Raw genomic sequence first — 20,316 nt, forward strand, 5'->3', positions numbered from 1 at the left:
GAGAAAGCGTTTGACCGTGTGCCACATGAACTCATATGGTATACTTTACGACAACACTTAGTGCCAGAAGAAAAGTAAAGTTCGAAGTATGGCGGGTGTATCAAAACCGCTTCGTGTCTCTGTTGGTGTTCATCAAGCAAGCGCCCTCTCACCATTCGTCTTTGTTCTTGTTATGGGCACCGCCACACGGGATATCTAACGTCCAGCGCCCTAAACACTGCTTTATGCAGATGATGTTTTCCTAGCATCTGATAGCAACTTGTCCCAAAATGGAATGATCGTCTCATGACTCAACTGAATTTTTGACGACCGATCCCCATGAAACAGGCGCAATCACTGTCAGCGCCAGTGATTTGCCCAGAACTGAGTGATTTAAATACCTCGGGTCAACGCTATCATCCAATGGAGAACTGCGTTATGAAATTGCTTCACGCATTAACGCAACCTGGATGAATTGGCGTTCCACAACTGGTGTCCTTTGTGATCGACGTATCAACGAACGTCTCAAATCTAAAATTTACCGCAATATCGTCCGTCTGGTAGTTCTCTATGGTTCTGAGCGTTGACCGACTATAGAAGAGAATGAATGGCGTCTTGCGATAATGGAGACGAAGATGTTACGGTGGACTAGTGGCGTGACACGGTTTGATCACATTCGAAATGAGGATATCTGCGATTGTTATGGTGTTGCACCGATCAGGAAAAAATTGCAAGAGAGCCGTCTTCAATGGTATGGTCATGTAATTCGTTCTAACGAGAATTCACTTGCTAAGATTGGTCTGAACATCGAAGTCGATGGTAAACAAACAAAAGGCAAGCCGAAACAACGGTGGCTTGATACGCTGGATGGGGATTTAAAAGTCTCGAGATTGCAACCAGATCAGACATTCGATAGAGCTAAATGGCGAAACCGATCACGACGAGCCGACCCCGCTTGTGAACGGGACAAAGGCTGAAGAAAAAGAAGAAGATGATCACCTGGTCTGTCAAATCTGACGAAATCAACTTGAATAAATGATGGAGCAGGGAGTAATGCGGGGGCTGGAAAGTGATAATTTCTTCCACAGTCCCATTCTCAGCGGTTACCAGCCGAGATTTTTGGCCGACGGGAGAAATCTAGAGGAAACACTGGGTGAATTGCTATTATTGAAAAATTTTGAATGAAGCATGCTTTCATGTTTCGAGGATTGGGATACGATCTACTCAATTATCGGATCCCTTTGTTTACGATTTTTTTACCCGAAACCTTAGAAACCTCGGTCGAAAACGATATGATGCAGATGGTTGTATCTATTTTTCTCACAATATTTGAAAGCAGGAGGAAGTAAAGAATTTGCGATAAACTGAGATGCAATTGGATTCTAAATTCTCCGCCGCAATTGCATAAATTTCGTGCCTTAGAAGTACACAGTAACAAATTATAAAACTTAAATTGGAAAATCTAATTAGTTTCAAGAAGCGATGCACCTGTATTTCATGCTAACTGCTTAAATTGTTAAATCTGACCTGCGTTCAGTGGATAAAGAAAACAAGTCTGGAAACCGCAAGCTTCAGATATGAAAGTTTTGTGTATTGCTTATATAGCTCGTAATGTGTATGCGTTTAATTTGTCAGTCCATTCACTTTAGTATGATACTGACATTCTTAAAATGCAATAAATTTGCACAAAAGTGACAACTGACCGATTTCGAACTCCCGCTCTCCTTCGGTTTGCAACCAGCTTCGGAAAGTATTAATCGAGACCTTTTATCTAATAGCCCACATGACAATATTCGGTTACATACCCTTTTGCATTTATGGGGACCCCCCTTGAACTTAACGTGGAACTATGTTACTCACTGCATGCGAGGGGACTTACTGGTCCTTACTCTACCAAAATTTCATATCAATAGGGATCACCGTTTTTAGATACAGACAGACAGATAGACAATAAACCGATTTTAATAAAGTTTTGTTTTACACAGCAGAAATGCTATCTTTTTCACGCGCGCCGTATTCTTCGATGGATAAGATAATGTTGATAATCATAGCTTGAGGTTTCCGGATCGGGCGAACCAGTCACGTAAAAAAGATAAAATAGATGCAGAGCTGAAGTCTCAAGCTTTGTCTTAGAACATAAGTTGCTGCTGCTAGTTTCGTAGTGATTCTCCCCCAAAGATGACTTTAATACAAAGAGTGTGCTTAATATTGTTTGTTCTCTGTTTACTTAAATATAGTTTTAGCGTGCACAATAAACACCCAGTGTTATTTTCAAAGTTAGCAACATGCCAAGAGTTCTCTTTGGAAGCGGATAAATGTCTTCACTTTTTCCCTTTTGAGAAAATTAAAAACTACAAATCAAAGGAGAACAAAATCCACTTGAAGTTGTATGTGATGGCCTCAATGGACGCAAACATTGTACTCACAAATGGTTACGGAGAAGGAACTGTTCGTTACACAGCTGGTAAAAACCTCAGTTAATTCTTCTTTAATAACCAACCATTTTTAGTAATCGCGTTATAGTTACGTACATCACACATCTTCACAACCTATAATATCGTTTTCACGTTGTTCGCCGCTCGTAACTACATTCTCGGAAAAATATCCGGTTTGATCTCTCTGAAATGATTGTTTATTCACATTTCAAATGAGTGAAGTACATTCGATAAACAGTAAGACGGAAAAGTGTTCATCATTCTATCATATCAAACATGTTTTGCACAAACAGGTATATGCTCATGCGCTAAACTTTCCTGTCAATTTCAGTAATTCATGATCGGGTGTATATCCTAAGAAGTCCAGATCAGAGCATATAACCGGTTAAATCACTGCATTTTCAAAAGGACTCAGATATGTAACCTTATAGAGCTCAATCCAACACAGTTCGAATTCATTGTGTGATGTCTGTGGCTAACTGTTTTTCTTTTTCATTTCTAGTTATTGGAGGTGTGGGGAATACCTATTCTTGGTTAAGAAACACAAGTGATACAACCGTAGGCTTAGACAGTCATTTGCCTAATATTCTGTCCCCACTTTGGCCCACCCCAATCATTATCGAACAGAAACATGGTAAATTTGGATGGAACTTACTTCCACATATCTACTAAGAACATACTTTACAATAGATGGAAGGTTGGATGTATCAATACCCGAAGTAGCAGAGCCACTTCTGACGACTGACGCGTCCGATTTGACGAATGTCCAATCTTTTTGCCTATATGCATGGAGGAATCCTTGTCGATGGTTCTTTAACTGTACTGAGATTGAAGGTAGTATCAGGATAATTGCTTTTGTTTTTTAAATATTGAAGAAATGTTCCTCAACTGTATTCCAGATGATCTCTTAGATGACTTTTAGATGCGAGTGTGCTGAGTAGAAGCGATGGTTAAGAAATTAAAGCAAATCTTATTTAAATATCCTAAATACCAATTTACCATTTCGAAATCAAAATATTTTCAATCATTTACTGAAACTAAGCAATAGATCACATCAGTCAAACTGAACAGAAAACTAATGTAGCCAACAAAGATAGATTCCTAGTTAAGGTACGACGAATCAACTGTCATTGTTGGTTAGGTTTTTTGTTTCCCTAGATCCGGGTGTTTCATCCATCTCGTTGAGTAGATGATTAAGCCATAAGATTGTCACGTCACCCTTTGTTTTCATGTGCTCATTACCATATTCGTCGACGAGTGGTTCATTTACATGTGAAAGTAGCTGTATAGTTCCTCTGATTATAATTTCCATGGCCAGACTGCTTATTCTTAAGTGGAAAGGACCCTCAACCGCTAAATCAAGTGTTAAAAATTGCTCCCCACAGCGTCTGGACACGAAATCTAATTATAATAATATAATAATCGTTGGTGCAACAATCCGTATTGGATTAGGGCCTTGAAGTGTGTTAGAGCACTTCATTCAAGACCAAAACGGTACAATACAGTCCGCAGTAGGAGGCAATATGGTCAGCATTGCGCTCGCCCGAGATTATTACCCTGATTTGACTCAGGTACTCATTCACGGCTGAGTCGACTGTTACCGAAATCCAGTCCCTCTGCTGTCATTGAGATTTGAACCGCGACCTTCCGCTACGACAGCCCAATGCTCTAACCTTTGAAGCCACCCGAACACAAAAGAAATAAGCTTGCGAAAACCAAAATAAAGTTTTTAATTTGAGAAGTATTGAGGGTTAGTTATATGCAGATTCATTCATTCATTCATTACATAGTAACCCTGCCGTTCCTTCATTGCATGCGATCCTATGAACGACGCATTGGAGAATGAAATTGAGGATCCTACGAACTGCTAATTAAAGCTCTTCGACGAGCTGGAGATCAGGCGATTTGAATGCTGCTGCAAGGAGATCGAACAGAACAACCTCGAATCTCGAACCCTACTACCTTATATACCGAAGAGAATAGGCACACCGGATACCATAGGACCGAAACCCCTCCTTGACGAAAAACAACGTTGAAACAGAAGCGTGCTGAATTATATCGTCTTCTGAAGATCTCAGAAAGAGACAACAAGCGACACTTCATGGAACTACTGAGAAAACTACAATACCGAAAAATGGCACTGTCGAAAAAAATGATATTAAGGCAGCGATATTTACAATAGTCATAATATAATAATATGCTATGATAGTATTGTAATAATAAATATGTCGTTAAAAGGTTAAATAGACAGCGTTATGTTTAATTTTGAACAACTACAATTATTGTCGATGTGCCCTTTCTCCGTTGTTTCATATGCCAAAAGACAGCATTTAGGTCTGCTCCTCTTTTTTGCACTATATGGATCTTCTGTAGCGAACTAGGCTTTGAAAAATAAATAAATAAAATAATAATATAGGTACATTTGATACTCTTCTCATAAAAGTAAACGAACTCAAGTCTAGGAGCAAAGGTTTACTGCAGAATTGGATAAAATGATAGTCATGATTGTAATTGCGATTACAATCAGAAATGAGAGTGATTTTATAATTACACGATTATAATCATAAATACAGGGCATGATTACGATTGCATTCAATTAATCACGGAATCGTAATCACCGTAATCATAATCATGGAATCATATGAAATCACCGTAGTTACCATTACGATTGATGTTGTTTGCGATTTGTGCAGCTGCTAACTGCTTTAAAAATATTTTAATTAGCAACAATTTAGTGGATTAGATACAGTGGGCAGAATAAGTAACAACTGGATTAGTTGTAGTATCGCAACTACATTGAAAAATAAATATTGGCATTTACCTCGGCAGTACCACAAGAATTCGCTCCGGTCCAACTCTTTGTAAAATTTTTGCGACTGGTGTCCCAACATCTGACATTCACACTACCTGATCTATTTTACCGATAACACGCCTATCTTCTTTTCGAACTTCAAACTTACCAAGGTAGTTGACGCCTGAGGAACCGGATTAAAAAGGCTTTTTTTCGGGAAAAATTTATATATTTTGCTTCTTAGAACCATTCCAAAGGAGTCTAACAGATTGAAGCTCAAAGTCAGCAACATGAGCTCGTTATAAAAAGGACGCGTGGTGCATTGAGTATCAACTACTATTTTCATCGTAAGAAAGTAGGACTTAACACCAAACCCAATCTGATTCTCTACAAATCTCTCTCTCTCTCTCGCTCTCTCTCTCTCCAACAGCAATAAAATATAGGAGCACCTATATTAATCACATGTTTTTAACTAAGTCGGCGGCGCTACTAGTTTTGGGGCCAGGCTCGTTCAGCTCGAACGACAAAAATCAAATTCCAAGTTGCTTTGTGTCACCTCACTGTAACAATTCCACTTTCGCATCGAGCGCCGCTGGTATTTTCACCACTTTCATCGTAGTTTCCAAAATATCTAATAAAAATATAATCTTTACGGTTAATGCTAGGCAGAACAAAGTTCCACGTTGTCTGCTTAGTTATAGTTGGGATCAATTGATAAACAATTTGGTTTAAATAAAACGATACCGAATTTAGTTGGTTATTAAGTTTAATTGAACTTGATTTTATAAAACCACTACACTACACATTCAAAGAATACTTCAATGTGGATAATCGATGAATTTTATACAACAAGAGAACGTGCTGTGTGCACATGCCGGTGGTCAAGATTGGAGAGAACGGCTCATCTCCATGCAGTTTTTTCCTGTCCCAACCAACGGCACTTTCTCACCGCTAGTCCTCCACACCCGTGGCGAGTTCTAAATAGTGGAGATATCGGGGCGCCATCTATTTGCTCGCATTCGTAACATTCGAAATAAATTTCGAAATCGAAATAAATTTCGAATGCTGCGAATCCTGCCGCGCCACATGTTCAACGAAAGCCGTGCTAAGATGATGGAACGCCGGGTCTTACGACATTGCATTGGCAAATCTTTTAGATTAGAAAACAAAAAATGTTAGGAAATGCCGGAGCAAACCGACGAATTAATATCAAACCTTTTGGAGAACACTTTTCAAACCTTATTGAACGGATTCAATATTAGACAATTATACCAGCAGGGTAAGAAAACAACATTGATCACATTCCTTATATGGTTGTCATTCACCCCTTAATGCAGTATAGCGCGTCAAGCATACCTACGCGCCGTGGTTCATGGCTCTTTGAAATGCACGTTAACATCTCTCAGGACCACACTCCTCCTCTACTATTCTTACTGTTCTGCGTCAAGTGCTTCTGGGGCAACCCACTCGTTGCAGATCTTGAGAGAGACCGATGACATCTGTTTGCTTTGAGGAATGATGTCATTGTCGACTGAACTCCTCCACGTCCTCTGGACAAGGCAGCATGAAGAACGACGCCGATGATAAAAAGAAATAATATCGACCTCAAGGTACAATCATCTGTACCTCAAATTCCTCTGAGATTTTATCTCTGTGATCTGCAGAAACTACAGGAGCAGGGATGAATAGCTCTGCAGCACAACCGTCATGCCCAGCGGTTTTATCCGTTTGAGTGTATTGTTGATCGAGATATTTTCCCTTCTATCTGGAGGAAAAGTCCATGTACACACGTTACGATGACTAGTCATTTCACTGACAAAAGGCAGAACTTCAGAACCGTGGTGAAATGCTGCGTCCACCTCATCAGTTGCTCGTCATCGTGAATGAAGAATCTACCATTCATATTCCTCACAGGACCACCGAAAGATTTCCGACCACATACAGGCTCTCTCGTGTAAATATACTCTTCTAAAATTATTGCATTTGCGGCAGCTTTCACTTCCCTGACTACCGCAATAACAAATACGTTAAACTTCTAGAGATTTCGTCCGGTATCGGATGCCCAGCGCCTCATGCTCGTCGTCACTCACAGCGATCAATAGAGCCTTCAATCCCTTCCATCTATTGATCTGCATCTATGATTCCAAATAGCCAAATCTTGTGGCGCCCCTTCGGGACGTAGCCGACAATCTGTGTAGCGTCCAAGAAAAGAACATTTATGGTGGAGGCTCAATCATGATCATCATCATCACCAACGGAGCAACAACCAGTATGCGATCTAGACCTGCTTTAATAAGGAACTCCAAACATCCCGGTTTTGCGCCGATATCCCTAAAAGCCGTCTGGCGTCCTGACCTAAGCCATTGCTCCACCTTCTTTTCATCGTCATCTTTTTCTACCATAGAGATTGCCCTTATAGACTTTCCGGGCTGGATCATCATCATCCATAAGTGACCCGGCCACCGTAACCTATTGAGTCCGATTTTATTCAAAACGTGATGGTCATGGTATCGCTCGTAAATTTCGTAATTATGTAGGCTACGGAATCATCCATCCTCATGCAGGGATGCAAAAGTTCTTTCTAGATTCTTCTCTCGAACACGGCCAAGAGTTCGCAATTTTTCTTGCTAAGAACCCAAGTCTCCGAGGAATACATGAGGACTGGCAAGATCATTGTCTTGTACAGTAAGAGCTTTGACCCTATGGTGAGACGTTTCGAGCGGAATAGTTTTTGTAAGCTGAAATAGACTCTGTTGGCTACCAACGACCGTGCGCGGATTTCATCATCGTAGCTGGTTGTGATTTTCGACCCTAGATAGGAAAAATTATCAACGGTCTCAAAATTGTAGTCTCCTATCTTTATTCTTCCCGTTTGACCAGTGCGGTTTGATGTTGTCGGTTAATTGGTTTTCGGTGCTGGCGTTGCCACCATGTATTTTGACTTGCCTGCATTGATATGCAACCCGAGGTCTCACGCCTACTCGATCTGAATGAAGGCAGTTTGTACGACTCGGGTCGTTCTTCGCATGATGTCGATATGGTCAGCATAGGCCAGTAGTTGGGTGGACTTAAAGAGGATCGTACCTCTTGTATTTACCTCAGCATCACAGATCAGTTTCTCGAGGGTCAGGTTAAAGAGGACGCATTATAGGGCATCCCCTTGTCGTAGACCGTTGTTGATGTCGAATGGTCTTGAGAGTGAACCTGCTGCTTTTATCTGGGCTCGCACATTGGTCAGGGTCAGCCTAGTCAGTCTTATCAATTTCGTCGGGATACCGAATTCTCTCATGGCCGTGTACAGTTTTACCCTGGCTATGCTATCATAGGCGGCTTTAAAGTCGATGAATAGATGGTGCAACTGTTGTCCATATTCCAACAGTTTTTCCATCGCTTGGTGCAAAGAGAAAATCTGATCTGTTGCTGATTTGCCTGGAGTGAAGCCTCCTTGGAATAAGTCAATGATATTCTGGGCGTATGGGGCTATCCGGCCTAGCAAGATAGCGGAAAATATCTTATAGATGGTAGTCAGCAACGTGATACCTCTATAATTGCTGCACTGTGTGATATCTCCCTTTTTATGTATGGGGCAGATAATGCCTCGTTGCCAATCGTCAGGCATTGATTCGCTGTCCCATACCTTGAGCACAAGTTGATGAACCACTTGATGTAACTGGTCGCTTCCATATTCAACCAATTCGACTGTAATTCCATCGGCTTCTGGCGATTTATGATTTTTAAGCCGTTGTATGGCAGTATTTGTCCATCGTCTTCAGTTGGCGGGACCTCCAACTCGCCGATGTTCTGGTTCTTCAGTAGCTCATCAAAGTACTCAACCCATCGCTCCAATATGCCCATTATATCGGAAATCAGATTTCCTTCTTTGTCTTAGCATGATGAGCATAGAGGTCTATAAGGCTTCATCCTGCTGACTTGTTGGTAAAACTTCCGCGCCTGGTGGTACGTTTCGAGTGTAAACCTTAAAATCGGTTTACTGTCTGTCTGTCTGTCTGTCCGTCACACGCATTTTTCTCGGAGACGGTTATAGCGATTGACACCAAATTTGGTAAAAAGGTGGGAACTGTGAACGCTCACACATATAGTGAGTTACATCCTTTTACGATGAATTTAGGGGGGGGGGGATCCCCATACATGCAAAAGGGGGGTGTAAATTTTTTTTTCATCAAATATAGTCATGTCGGTTAGTACTTTTCGAAGCCGGTCTTAGTTTTGACTTTTGTTGAAAAGGTGGGGAGTGCGGGGGGTTGAAAGTGGTCATATTTTTAACGAACCCATTCTCAGAAACTACTCAACCGAAAAATCTGAAAAAAATCAGGAAGCTGCCACTATATGGTACCTAGGCTCCGAAATACCCTCCATACCGATAGCTGTTCAAATAAAGTTAATAACAGTACATTACTATAATTTTTAGTAATTGACAGGAAAACCCCCCTTAAGTTTACCCTAGAATCACAAAGTTTTGCAGCAATGTAGGCTACAGTATCGAACATGATCCCCCCAAATTTGGTGAAAATCACACTATTACTAATAAAGTTATACCAGGTAAAACCTGTCGCTCCTCTGCAAATTGAAGACTATGAATGTCAATATCACTTGAAAGGGGCTATTTTCACATAATATATGCATATTTTACGTGCTACATGCTAATGGGACAAATGCACACTCAAATCTCTTTATAAAGGACATACACAAAACCTTTTATACCTGAAGCGTCTAGCTTGCGGTTTCCCGACTTGTTTCGTCTGTGAAGTCGCTTCTCCGCTTGCCGGAATTCGTCAAACTAGCCGTCCCGACTCTTTTTGCGGCTGAGGCCAAGTATTTTTGTGGGCATATTTATGCGATCGATCAACACGTGGTCAATTTGGTTGAAAGTGGTCCCGTCTGGAGAGGCCTACGACCGCTTTCCGCGCAAACCAAGTACTTGCAACAACCATCTCGTGTGACACTGTTAATTGAATAATCGACAGCCCATTATCATTTATATTTTGATGTAAATTGAGGGAGCCAACCTAACGTCTGAATACGGGCTCCGTCCCTACTTGGCTGATAAAATTCCCAAGTATGATTATGATATTATACCTGGGACAGGCTTCGAGGGTTCGTTCTACTGTCTCGTAGAAAGTATCCTTCTCCGACTCTGCAGTCTCCTCTGTAGAGGCGTGAACGTTAGTGAGGCTTATATTTCTAAATTTGGAGGTTCAATACTCAATAATATTCTTAGGCGGTTTGTTGAACAAACCGCAAACCGGGAGATCAGCGAAGTAGCACTCCTAGTGTCGAATGATAGCTGGATCATACAAGTGGTCGTTGTTGAACTTGGCGGGTTTCCAACCCTACAGGAAGCGCCAGACCAACACACAAGCGAGGTTCGTGACCATCAGATGGTCTTTCCTATTCAGGTCGATTTCAACACCGTTCCTGTTGCGCACGTTTAGAAGGCAACTGCTAAATTCACTGTTGATCGCAAAGTGGGCAGTCCGATTACTGGTACCGTGTCGGTCAGTTGAGATGCTATTGGCTTTATAACAAAGTCTATGCTTAAACAATATGCCACCGGCGGAAACTGAAGAAATCTACAAGCGTCCCACCATTATTGTTACGGTCTCCAATATCGCGCTTCCTCGATACATGTTCAAGCAAGGGTGTTGTCAGAGCCCACCTTGGCATTCAGATAAGGCCTCGTGATCACAATGTCATGTCAGTAACAATCCGACGACCAATTCGCGTCTGCTGCAACTTGGCTTTCCAGAGTACGAAAGCGCAAAAGAGGCTGGGCTTCGGTCCAGATTGTCGAGCGTATAGCGTTGGAATTCTCGCCCGAGTTGGAGAAAGCGAGCGTGGATCCTCGATACCAATTTCGATAGCCAAAAGTCGTAGTCATGAGACGCGTCCCTATCCGAATCGTTCTTGGCGTCTGAGTAGCATAAACTTTTGAAATTTGCAGGTTGTTGCCACACAAAAATCCTTTAACGACAAATAAGGAATGCTTACTTTTACTCAGAGGGTAGACTGAAGACTAGAAAAGAAGAAATAGAAATAAAAAATCAATGATGACTCGGATAGGGACTGAGCTCATTGCTGTCACATTTGGCTATCGTAAAGTGTTTCTGATTCGTTTCTGGAGTGTGCGCACGTTCTTCGATATTGAAGCCCCCCAGAATGGTCACTTTCTCAAACTTGAGCGAGAATCCCGACGATATGAATTGGACATTCTGGTGATGTGAGTACTCCACTGCCTCGTGCGATACTGTGTTTTTATGCTCTACAAAGCCTAGTGGTAACAAGCGTGAACGTCGTCGGACTATTACTCACAACTGTTGCAAAGCGCACTATCCTGACCTGAGAGCCAGTTTCTGACATAACTTTGACTGCCTTATTACAATCCAGTTTACGCAGACTTTCAGTGTGTGGTCTGGACGCCAAAGTGAGTTTTATAAACGCCTTCCTCGGAATTGTGACGGGGAGATCGTAACAACAACGGCGAAAGGTTGGAAGACTTCTGCAACTTTCACCACCATTCAATCGACGGAAGCCTGTTTGAACACAGTGTCTGCCGTAAGACCAGTTTGATTTTAAAGTAAATATAGAAGTTGTCTAGCGAAAGAAATGTTGACATTGATCCAAAAATAAACTATAATTTGGCGACCGTTTACCTTCCCTTGTATACCCCTTAATCATCGGCTGTGGTCCAGCCGTCGGGGTATTTTCTTGCTGTGCAAGCGATACAAACACTGATCAACCTGCACGAGAATATTGGTAAGCACTGGGCTGCCATCAAAACTTCCTTTGTGTCTGACGCGGGTGAAGTTACCGATCATGTTCCAAAAGTTCGTCACAAGACCTGCCTGACAGCATAAACGTAGGGGTGGATCGATAGATGTAAGAAGCTCAGAGCACTGTTGATGACGGCGAGCGCGACGAGCTGCAGCCTCATCAGTGAAGTTCTGCCGCTTTTGTATGATACACTAAGCCACCATAACATGTGGATATTGACTTGTCCTCCAATACACTTATATGGTTGCCATAAGCAACTGTTTTCTAATGTGCCTAGCATGTATGTCCATCTTACGGAACTGAAGGCATTTCTGACATCAAAGGTTATGAAGAGCACTATTCGTTGAGATCAGTGGCTGTATGCCTCGGCAGCCAGTCTGGCCATTGGCGGAACACCAGGTTGAAAACTTCCGCCGGGGTACGTTCAGGGCCTGGTTTCTTGCTTTTCCTGGTGAGAACTGCTTCTTCGACGTCTTCCGGCTATTGACATCAGCTCGCACGGGAACAATGCCCGTTCAATGCGATGCATCTGGTCGGTACTGAGTATGCAAGGGCTCCACAGTGCTCCAACTTTCCGGGTGACGGGATCCTCACAAGTCCTCATTCACCTCATTGACAAGGTTCTGCCAGCCACGAACTTTGCTTTTATTTATCGCATTGCGGAGTCGCCTTTTTGCTGATCTATAGTCTGCCTTTATGGCGCATGCCTCCTCACGGACGTGTACATTTTGTGCGAAACGGCGGAGCTTATGACACTCCTTCGGTAGGTCGGAAATTTCTGCCGTCCACCAGTACATTGAAAACTTATCACCACTGGGACCCCTTCGGACAAGCTTCACAGGTTGTCATTATCAAGTTTATAGTGTCAGCCCAACGCTACCATCCAACGTAGGGCCCTTCAGACCGACTCTGCTTGTTCTAAAAGCTTCGACGAATTTCCCCATGTTCGCCCTCGCGACGTTCCACATTTTGAACGCGATGTACTGAGGGGGAAGTCTTCGAAAACTCGCCGCCCGTCCACCGACGGTGGCAGAGATTGCAACGCAAAAGTTATGTCAGCGATACTTCCTTAGCAGCCTGGCCACGGGAACGTTGGCATGAATATGGTGTTTAAAACTATGAGCCCGGTTTTCCCCGCCTTTTCCAGGATCAGTTTCACTCTAGAGTCTGGATGAGGAATGTCCCATTCAAGGGCAATAACATTAAAGCCTCCGCCTACTAGAATTCGCCCTCCATGCCCGAAAAGGCGTCCTCCAGAACATGATGCCAGCGGGGTGTTTAGATAGTACTTTAACGACGTACCGTTCCGGGAATTCAACACTGTATGCGTAAAGACATTTACCTAACCGACGCCCCACAAAAAAAATCACAAAAGCGTTTCGGTGATTTAGTGAAATATGTAAAAAGTAATATTCATATTCACGTTAGAGAGGACTTGAAAAAATGAAATGGACATTTAATCACGACCGTCAATCGCATAACATTTGGTGAAATTTCACCTCTTTTGTATGATATGGTAAGCAACCATAACATGTGGATGCCGCCTTGTATTATAATTCAACTTCTCCCACGAATTTCCGAGAAACTTACGCTCCTCCCAATAATCTTTTTGGAACCAACATTTTCCTATTTACTTATGACTATAGCCACCTCGGACTCAGATATCGAATCATATTGATGGCCTGGCAGAATTGCTGACGGAAGCAAAAATTAGAAATTGGTTAAAGATAGTTTAAATTATTTGATGTTGAGAAATCAAAGCTACAAAAAGAACTTAAAATATGTCACTATGTCGAAACTATAATGCTTTATTTTCATATAGAAAGGAGTGATGAGCACACTCCTGTCCTATATTGAAAACATCTATTTCTATCATTAAATTAACACATAATATAACAAGATATACATATCAGATGTTTATACTCAAACTTGAAGTTATTTGATAAGAAAACCAATCCGAAAATCCGCAGCTATAGCCGGTTTGCATTTTTATCGATTTTTTTTCTTTCGCAGAATACGTATTAAAATGAATGATTTGAGAAGCACCATTCATGACAGAAAGCTCATCAATATAAATTTCATGTAGAGATTCAGGGGTTTTCGCTAAAAATTTCGATGAAATATCTCGACCAGTTCCAAAAACAAGAATTTTCTGCTTCGTGTTGCCTTTTTGCCGCCAAAGATGATACATTTAGTACCTTTTAAAACTAATCTTTAAAGCTAATCACGATCTTATAAAGGTACCATTGAGGCCCAGTTAGTATTTTTCTGTCGTAATGATTGTGATCTTTTCTATGTTCATACATAGATGCAATCGAAGGTAATCACTGTTTAATGTAATTTGTTCACTTCCAGCAACACTGTTACTATTCTACTCGCAAAACTCGATAGCAATAAAATTACGATAAACTCATATTCTGCTTCGAAATATGATGACGGTTGACCATCAGAATTCTAGATTTCCGGATTGAGGAAACCGGTCATGTAAAAAAATCGAATTGGCGAAACGGTTGAAGAGCTTCAGACTTTACTTAAATTCAGATCTTAGAGAATCGTCTCCTGTTAGTAGTGCTTTAGTTGTATTCACTCAAAAATGACCTTGGTGCAAAAAATGTACTTAACATTCTTTGTCGTCTGCCTCTTTAAATGTAGTTTAAGCGCGCACAGTAAGAATCCAGTGCCATTTTCAAAGTTAGCAACGTGCCAGGAGTTCTCTCAAGAAGCGGATAAATGTCTTCACTTTTTCCCATTTGACAAAATTAAAAATTACAAATCAAAAGAAAACAAGATCCACCTGAAGTTCTACGTGATGGCCACGAAGGACGCGAACATTGTGCTCACCAACGGTTACGGTGAAGGAACTATTCGATACACTGCCGGTAAATAATCCAATACATGCGAAAGTTTTTTTTGATAACTATATGTTCACAGACTATAATGATACATCAGAGCTGGGTGTATACATGTCGCGATGCTTTGCATATTGTTCACGCTATTAGCATACAATTTTTCATGACATATCGATCGAGAAATATCCCAACTCCAAAACTATTGTTTATTTATTCATGAAGAGAATCCGGTCAGTTGGATAAATATTATGGCAAAAGCCATCAAATTTTTACACTGTACACTCAGCTAGTAAATACTTTGCAAATCCACTTCATATTCACTCATTCATTTACAAGAAAAACAATCTCTGAAGTAGGATTTTACTATCTTTTTTGATTCCAGTTGTTGGAGGTTATGCGAACACATATTCTTGGTTAAGAAACACAAGTGATACTACTGTAGGCTTAGACAGCCATTTACCTAATATCCTGTCACCACTTTGGCCCACCCCAATTACAGTTGAACAGAAACATAGTAAATGTGAAGGAAATTTAATCTCACGTATTCACTAAAAAATATTTCACGACAGATGGGCGGCTGGATATTTCCATACCTGGAGTAGCAGAACCACTTCTGACGGCTGACGCGTCCGACTTAACGGAGGTTAAGTCATTTTGCATCTACGCATGGACAAATCCTTGTCGATGGTTCTATAACTGCACTGAGATTGAAGGTAGTATCAGAAGATTGCTTTCGTTATAAAATACTGAAAAAATGTTCCTCAATTCTATTTCAGATGCGCTATCAGATGACTTTTAGATAACAATGTGTTGACTAGATGGGCTGCAGAAAAATTTATAGAAAATTTTTATAAAGTCTAAACATCAATTTATTACTTTCAAAAGTACAGATATTTTCAATCATTTTATGGAAGAAATCAATGGATCCCCAGAGGGGTTGTAGTTGTACAGCGGTCCTTTGGTTAGCTCTTACGACAGTTTCTCAAGGCAACACAGTTCTTCCCATTCATTCTACACCATAAAGCTTAGGAGGGCTGGTCCACTTTTCTGAGGCAATAAAATTCACTTCGGATCATAATCAATCTTAGACTGGTCTCCCTATTTAAAGCATGGTCCATCCATTTTTGCTCCCTATCTTAACTGTCTGATATACACGCACATCTACGTCCCGGTTGTATCTTCGATGGCCAAATGAAGCGGTAAATTAAACAGTAGAAAAACTGCTTCCCTGTGATTCTAAATTTTAATCAATCCAATGAATTTCGCACTAGTAAATTTTCCACAATCGACAGGGAAGGATACAGTTTTCAAGTTCTTATCTTATCTCTTATCTTCTTATCAGACCATTTAGTATGATGCTGACATTCAAAGCCTTAGAATGCAAGAAAGTTGCACAAAAGTGATAATTTTAACCTATTTTAACTCTGCTAGGAATAGTGCGAATTTCACTAAACTTGGAAGTATCATACTCTAGTAATTAGGCTGAAAAGCTTGTAGGCTAAAACGCAGATAGCGCTACTAGTATTAAATTCATATGATTTTTAGTTGACCATAACCTTCAAAAGACACGTACACAAATCACAACTGGCGGATTATTTGTTTGTGGGATAGAGCATTTTGAGTGTTAGTTTCGTGTCAATAAAGCATTGGCTTTTGGTGAATAGAGATACTGTTGAAGCACGGGCTTGGGTTGATAAACATTTTGCGGACTTTGCACCAGAAAAATCAACCGTTGAGAAGTGGTTTGCTAAGTTTAGACAAGGCGAAGTGAGCACCAAGAACGATGTACGCAGTGGACGCCCCAAAGAGGCTATTACCGACGAAAACATCAAAAAAGTTCACAAAATAATTTTGAATGATCGCAGAGTCAATATGCGACAGTGGACGAAACATGGCTCCATTATTTCACACCAAAATCAAAACGATCGTCATCTGAGTGGACTGCAGGTGATGAACCGACTATTATTAACTTTATTTAATCAGGTATCGGTATGGAGAGTATTTTGAGGCCTATATATCCACCACTACCATATTTATTTTCAAATATTTGTGTTTAGTAGTTTCTGAGAACGGGTGAAGTAATTGACTCATTTCGGACCACGCACTCCTCCTCCTTGCAACCAATGTCAAAACTAATACCGGCTTCGGAAAGTACTATCTTCTTTTGTCTGATACCCCACGCAATTATACTCGATGGAAAAAAAATGTGTACCCCTTTTTGCATGCATGGCGACCTCCGTTCCCCCCTTAAACTCAATGTGGGACCCTGCATGGAATTAGTTTCACATGACATGACAATGAGCATAAATTGAAGTCATATTATTCGAATTATAACGGGTTTCCTTAAGTTTTACGACTAATTTGACGATAGTGATAAGATGAAAATTCTTACAGTACGACCGGAAAATTTAAGTTTGAGTGATATCAGTAGCAGCAGCACCAAATCTATAATAAGCAGATTTTTAAAACCTTATCGGGCTAATGGATCCATTGAGCAGGAAAAAGTCAGGGAAAGTGTGAAAAATCACCGGCACTCGACTTTCGAAGACTAATCTTTTCCGATGAATCCAAATTCAATTTGTTTCGATCCAGCTGATGATTTAAGAATGTTTTACCTATCACGGTGTTGTACAATTGGCACCGATAGAAGGATGGTTAGACTGAAATGCTTACAAAAACATTCTGGAGAACCATCTAATTCCATTAATAGGACTCTGTTCTCATGATTACCCGATTTTTAAGGTTTTGTGTAAACCTTATTAAAATCGGTTTACTGTCCTGTCCTGTGCTGTCTGTCTGTCTGTCTGTCGGTCCGTCACACGCATTTTTCTCGGAGACAGTTAAAGCGATTGACACCAAATTTGGCAGAAAGCTGGAAACTGTGAACGCTCACGCATACAAAGTTTCATCCTTTTGCGACGAATTTAAGGGGGGGGGGGGTCCCCATACAAGCAAAAGGGGAGTGTAAATTTTTTTTCATCAAATATAGTCATGTAGAGTATCAAATTAAAGGTCTCTGTTAGTACTTTTCGAAGCCGGTCTTAGTTTTGACATTTGTTGGAAAGGTGGGGAGTGCGGGGGGTTGAAAGTGATCATTCCTTTAAAGGGGCCATTCTCAGAAACCACCCAACCGAAAAATCTGAAAAAAATCAGGAGGCTGCCACTGTATGGTGCCTGGGCTCCGAAATACCTTCCATACTGATATCGGTACAAATAAAGATAATAATAGTACGTTACTATAATTTTTAGTAATTGGCTGCAAAACCCCCCTTAAGTTCATGCTAGCACTATTGCACTATTACTAACGAAGTTATTAATAGGTCAAAGTTGTCGCTTCTTTGCAAATTCAAGACTATGAATGTCAATATCATCCGAAAGTGGATATTCTCACATAATATATGCATATATTACGTGCTATGTACTAAGAAATACACAAAACGCTTCGTACCTGGAGCGTGCAGCTTCCGGTTTCTCGACTTGGTAAATATAATTCTGCGCCGTGTCATCGCTGCAAACTGGTTAGTGTTTTTAATTTTTTGTTCATAATTTATCAAACCTATCGAGAACGTTTAGCCCATTATAAAGGAGCAGAGTATAAAGTAGAAACCGAAATCTCTTGCTGACTTAAATAAAGTTATGGAAAACGTACGTTGTAATAAAATTACGCTACATCTTTTACAGAATTTCGCCAATTCAATGCCTGATGGGAGGTGCCAGAAAAGATGGAAAAGTTAGATTAAGAATCAGAATCAGAAATACTTTAATACCTAACTCCGCGTAACCGGTCCCAAGCCTGGTTGTGAGTGGCTGTACGCCACGCAACGTCTCAGGAGATAGGTGAGCAAAGTACAGGAACTTTGCAGTCTTGCAGATTACTCACTGAGGCATCTATCACCACACCTGGCAGCTAGGTATAAAATGCAAGTCCATTAGATTTCAATACTCGCCAAAACACATCTTCACCGTCCGGCTGATATCTCCACAGAGGTTCAAGACGAATTCCAAAGACCGTGTATAGAATTTTCGAAAATGGATCACTAGCATTGGACGAGTAAAGAATAAAGTGCAAAGGGTTTCCCGGAGCTATGTCATCCCCAGTGAGACCCATAGGTGAAATTCTGGACACAAGCAGAAACTTTTGTCATATGCACTGATCGCAGTTTTTGGTAATGAAAATATTAAAGGTATTGGGGGATATTGGCAGTTACTGCGCAGCATGCTGAGCGGATTACTGCTGAAGGAACGCGCCACGCCATTATGCCGGGTATGAATTTTGCGGAAGTTATGAAGAGGAGATTCGTCGAGCCATAAACAACTCGTAAAACTGGAGGGGTCCTAGTCTGGATCGGGTGCAAAATTTCTAGTACAAAAAGTACAATATTTTGAAGCCTAGACATCATATGGGGAAATCTTCATGATTTTTTTCACATTTTTTGTGTTGGTTGGTTGCTTAAAACAGGTCAGTGGAATAAGTGATCACCTTCTAGACCCAGAACTCTCCCCTTTCATACTGACGTCAAATGCTGACAGCGTAGGAAGGTTCGATTGAAACCTTTTATTTGATACCCCATATGATTATATTTGATGAAAAAAGATCTTGCATCCCCTTTTGGATGTACGAAACAGTACTTGCGATAGCAGGCACAGTGCCTATTGGCATCTAGGCGATGCCTCTATGGCCCAATGGCCAGTTCCGGACCTATCTTCAGCAATTAGCACGCGCTGAAGCTATTCTGGAGTAGCAAAAGGGATGATGCGATTGACTTAAAGGACGATATACCCACGGAATTATCCCAAATGTCTCAAAATGGATAAAATGTCGGCTTGCAAAAACTAGGTATAGCCTAACCCGATTCCTAAGCAGACATGGTGGGCATCGCCCATATCTGTATTGCTTTTGACGTGACGACTCGTCATATTAGCCGACATGCCAGATGTTTGCCGAGGATATGGTACATATTGTTTTTAGCTGCCGCCGGGGCACTGTTGTAACCCGAGAATATCCTCGAGCAGACGCTAGCCTCTGAAACAACTTGGGCGGTGGCGGAAAAACCAATGAAGTAGATTCAAAATATCCCGAGAAAAAAGATGTTACGAAGAAAGGGGATAAATAACATGAGTCCCAGTTCGGAAGGTATTATCGAAATGTCGATCCCACGGCAGGAAACGATTTTAGCGACCAAAACTATTACCTAACGATATGGCAAGAGTCAATCTTCCTGTGTGAAAAAATGGAAAAGGTGTTTGGATATACACACAATGAACCGATTTTGATAAAGTTTTGTTCTACACTAAACCTCACAAACAAACCGAACCTGGTTTGCAAAATATAGTCATATACTAATACTGACTTCATTTGAGCAGATATCGAGATGAAGATTATTTTGAGGCCTAAATGTAGCATTATATGGGCGCCACCATAAATTTTTCCAGATTTTTGGGCTCTGTAGTTTCTGAGAATGTAAGCCCA

General features: G+C 41.0%; 3 protein-coding genes across 3 annotated transcripts in view; 2 read left to right on the forward strand and 1 right to left on the reverse strand.

The window, feature by feature from the left end:
• The window catches only part of LOC119648314 (myotubularin-related protein 9), a 42,049-nt gene that overhangs the window by 13,115 nt on the left and 8,618 nt on the right, over positions 1–20,316 (reverse strand). The gene's annotated exons all lie outside the window — the stretch shown is intronic.
• On the forward strand, positions 2,080–4,677 carry LOC119648315. The gene is made up of 4 exons (XM_038049995.1): positions 2,080–2,443; positions 2,917–3,048; positions 3,105–3,248; positions 3,314–4,677. Exons 1-4 carry the CDS (start codon positions 2,158–2,160, stop codon positions 3,334–3,336), a joined length of 585 nt encoding a protein of 194 aa, XP_037905923.1. The 5' UTR covers positions 2,080–2,157; the 3' UTR covers positions 3,337–4,677.
• LOC119648316 lies at positions 14,463–15,733 on the forward strand. Its single transcript, XM_038049996.1, has 4 exons — positions 14,463–14,876; positions 15,229–15,360; positions 15,416–15,559; positions 15,623–15,733. Exons 1-4 carry the CDS (start codon positions 14,591–14,593, stop codon positions 15,643–15,645), a joined length of 585 nt encoding a protein of 194 aa, XP_037905924.1. The 5' UTR covers positions 14,463–14,590; the 3' UTR covers positions 15,646–15,733.

The sequence above is a fragment of the Hermetia illucens genome, chromosome 2 (genome assembly GCF_905115235.1).
Source record: "Hermetia illucens chromosome 2, iHerIll2.2.curated.20191125, whole genome shotgun sequence".
NCBI classification, from domain to species: Eukaryota; Metazoa; Arthropoda; class Insecta; order Diptera; family Stratiomyidae; genus Hermetia; species Hermetia illucens.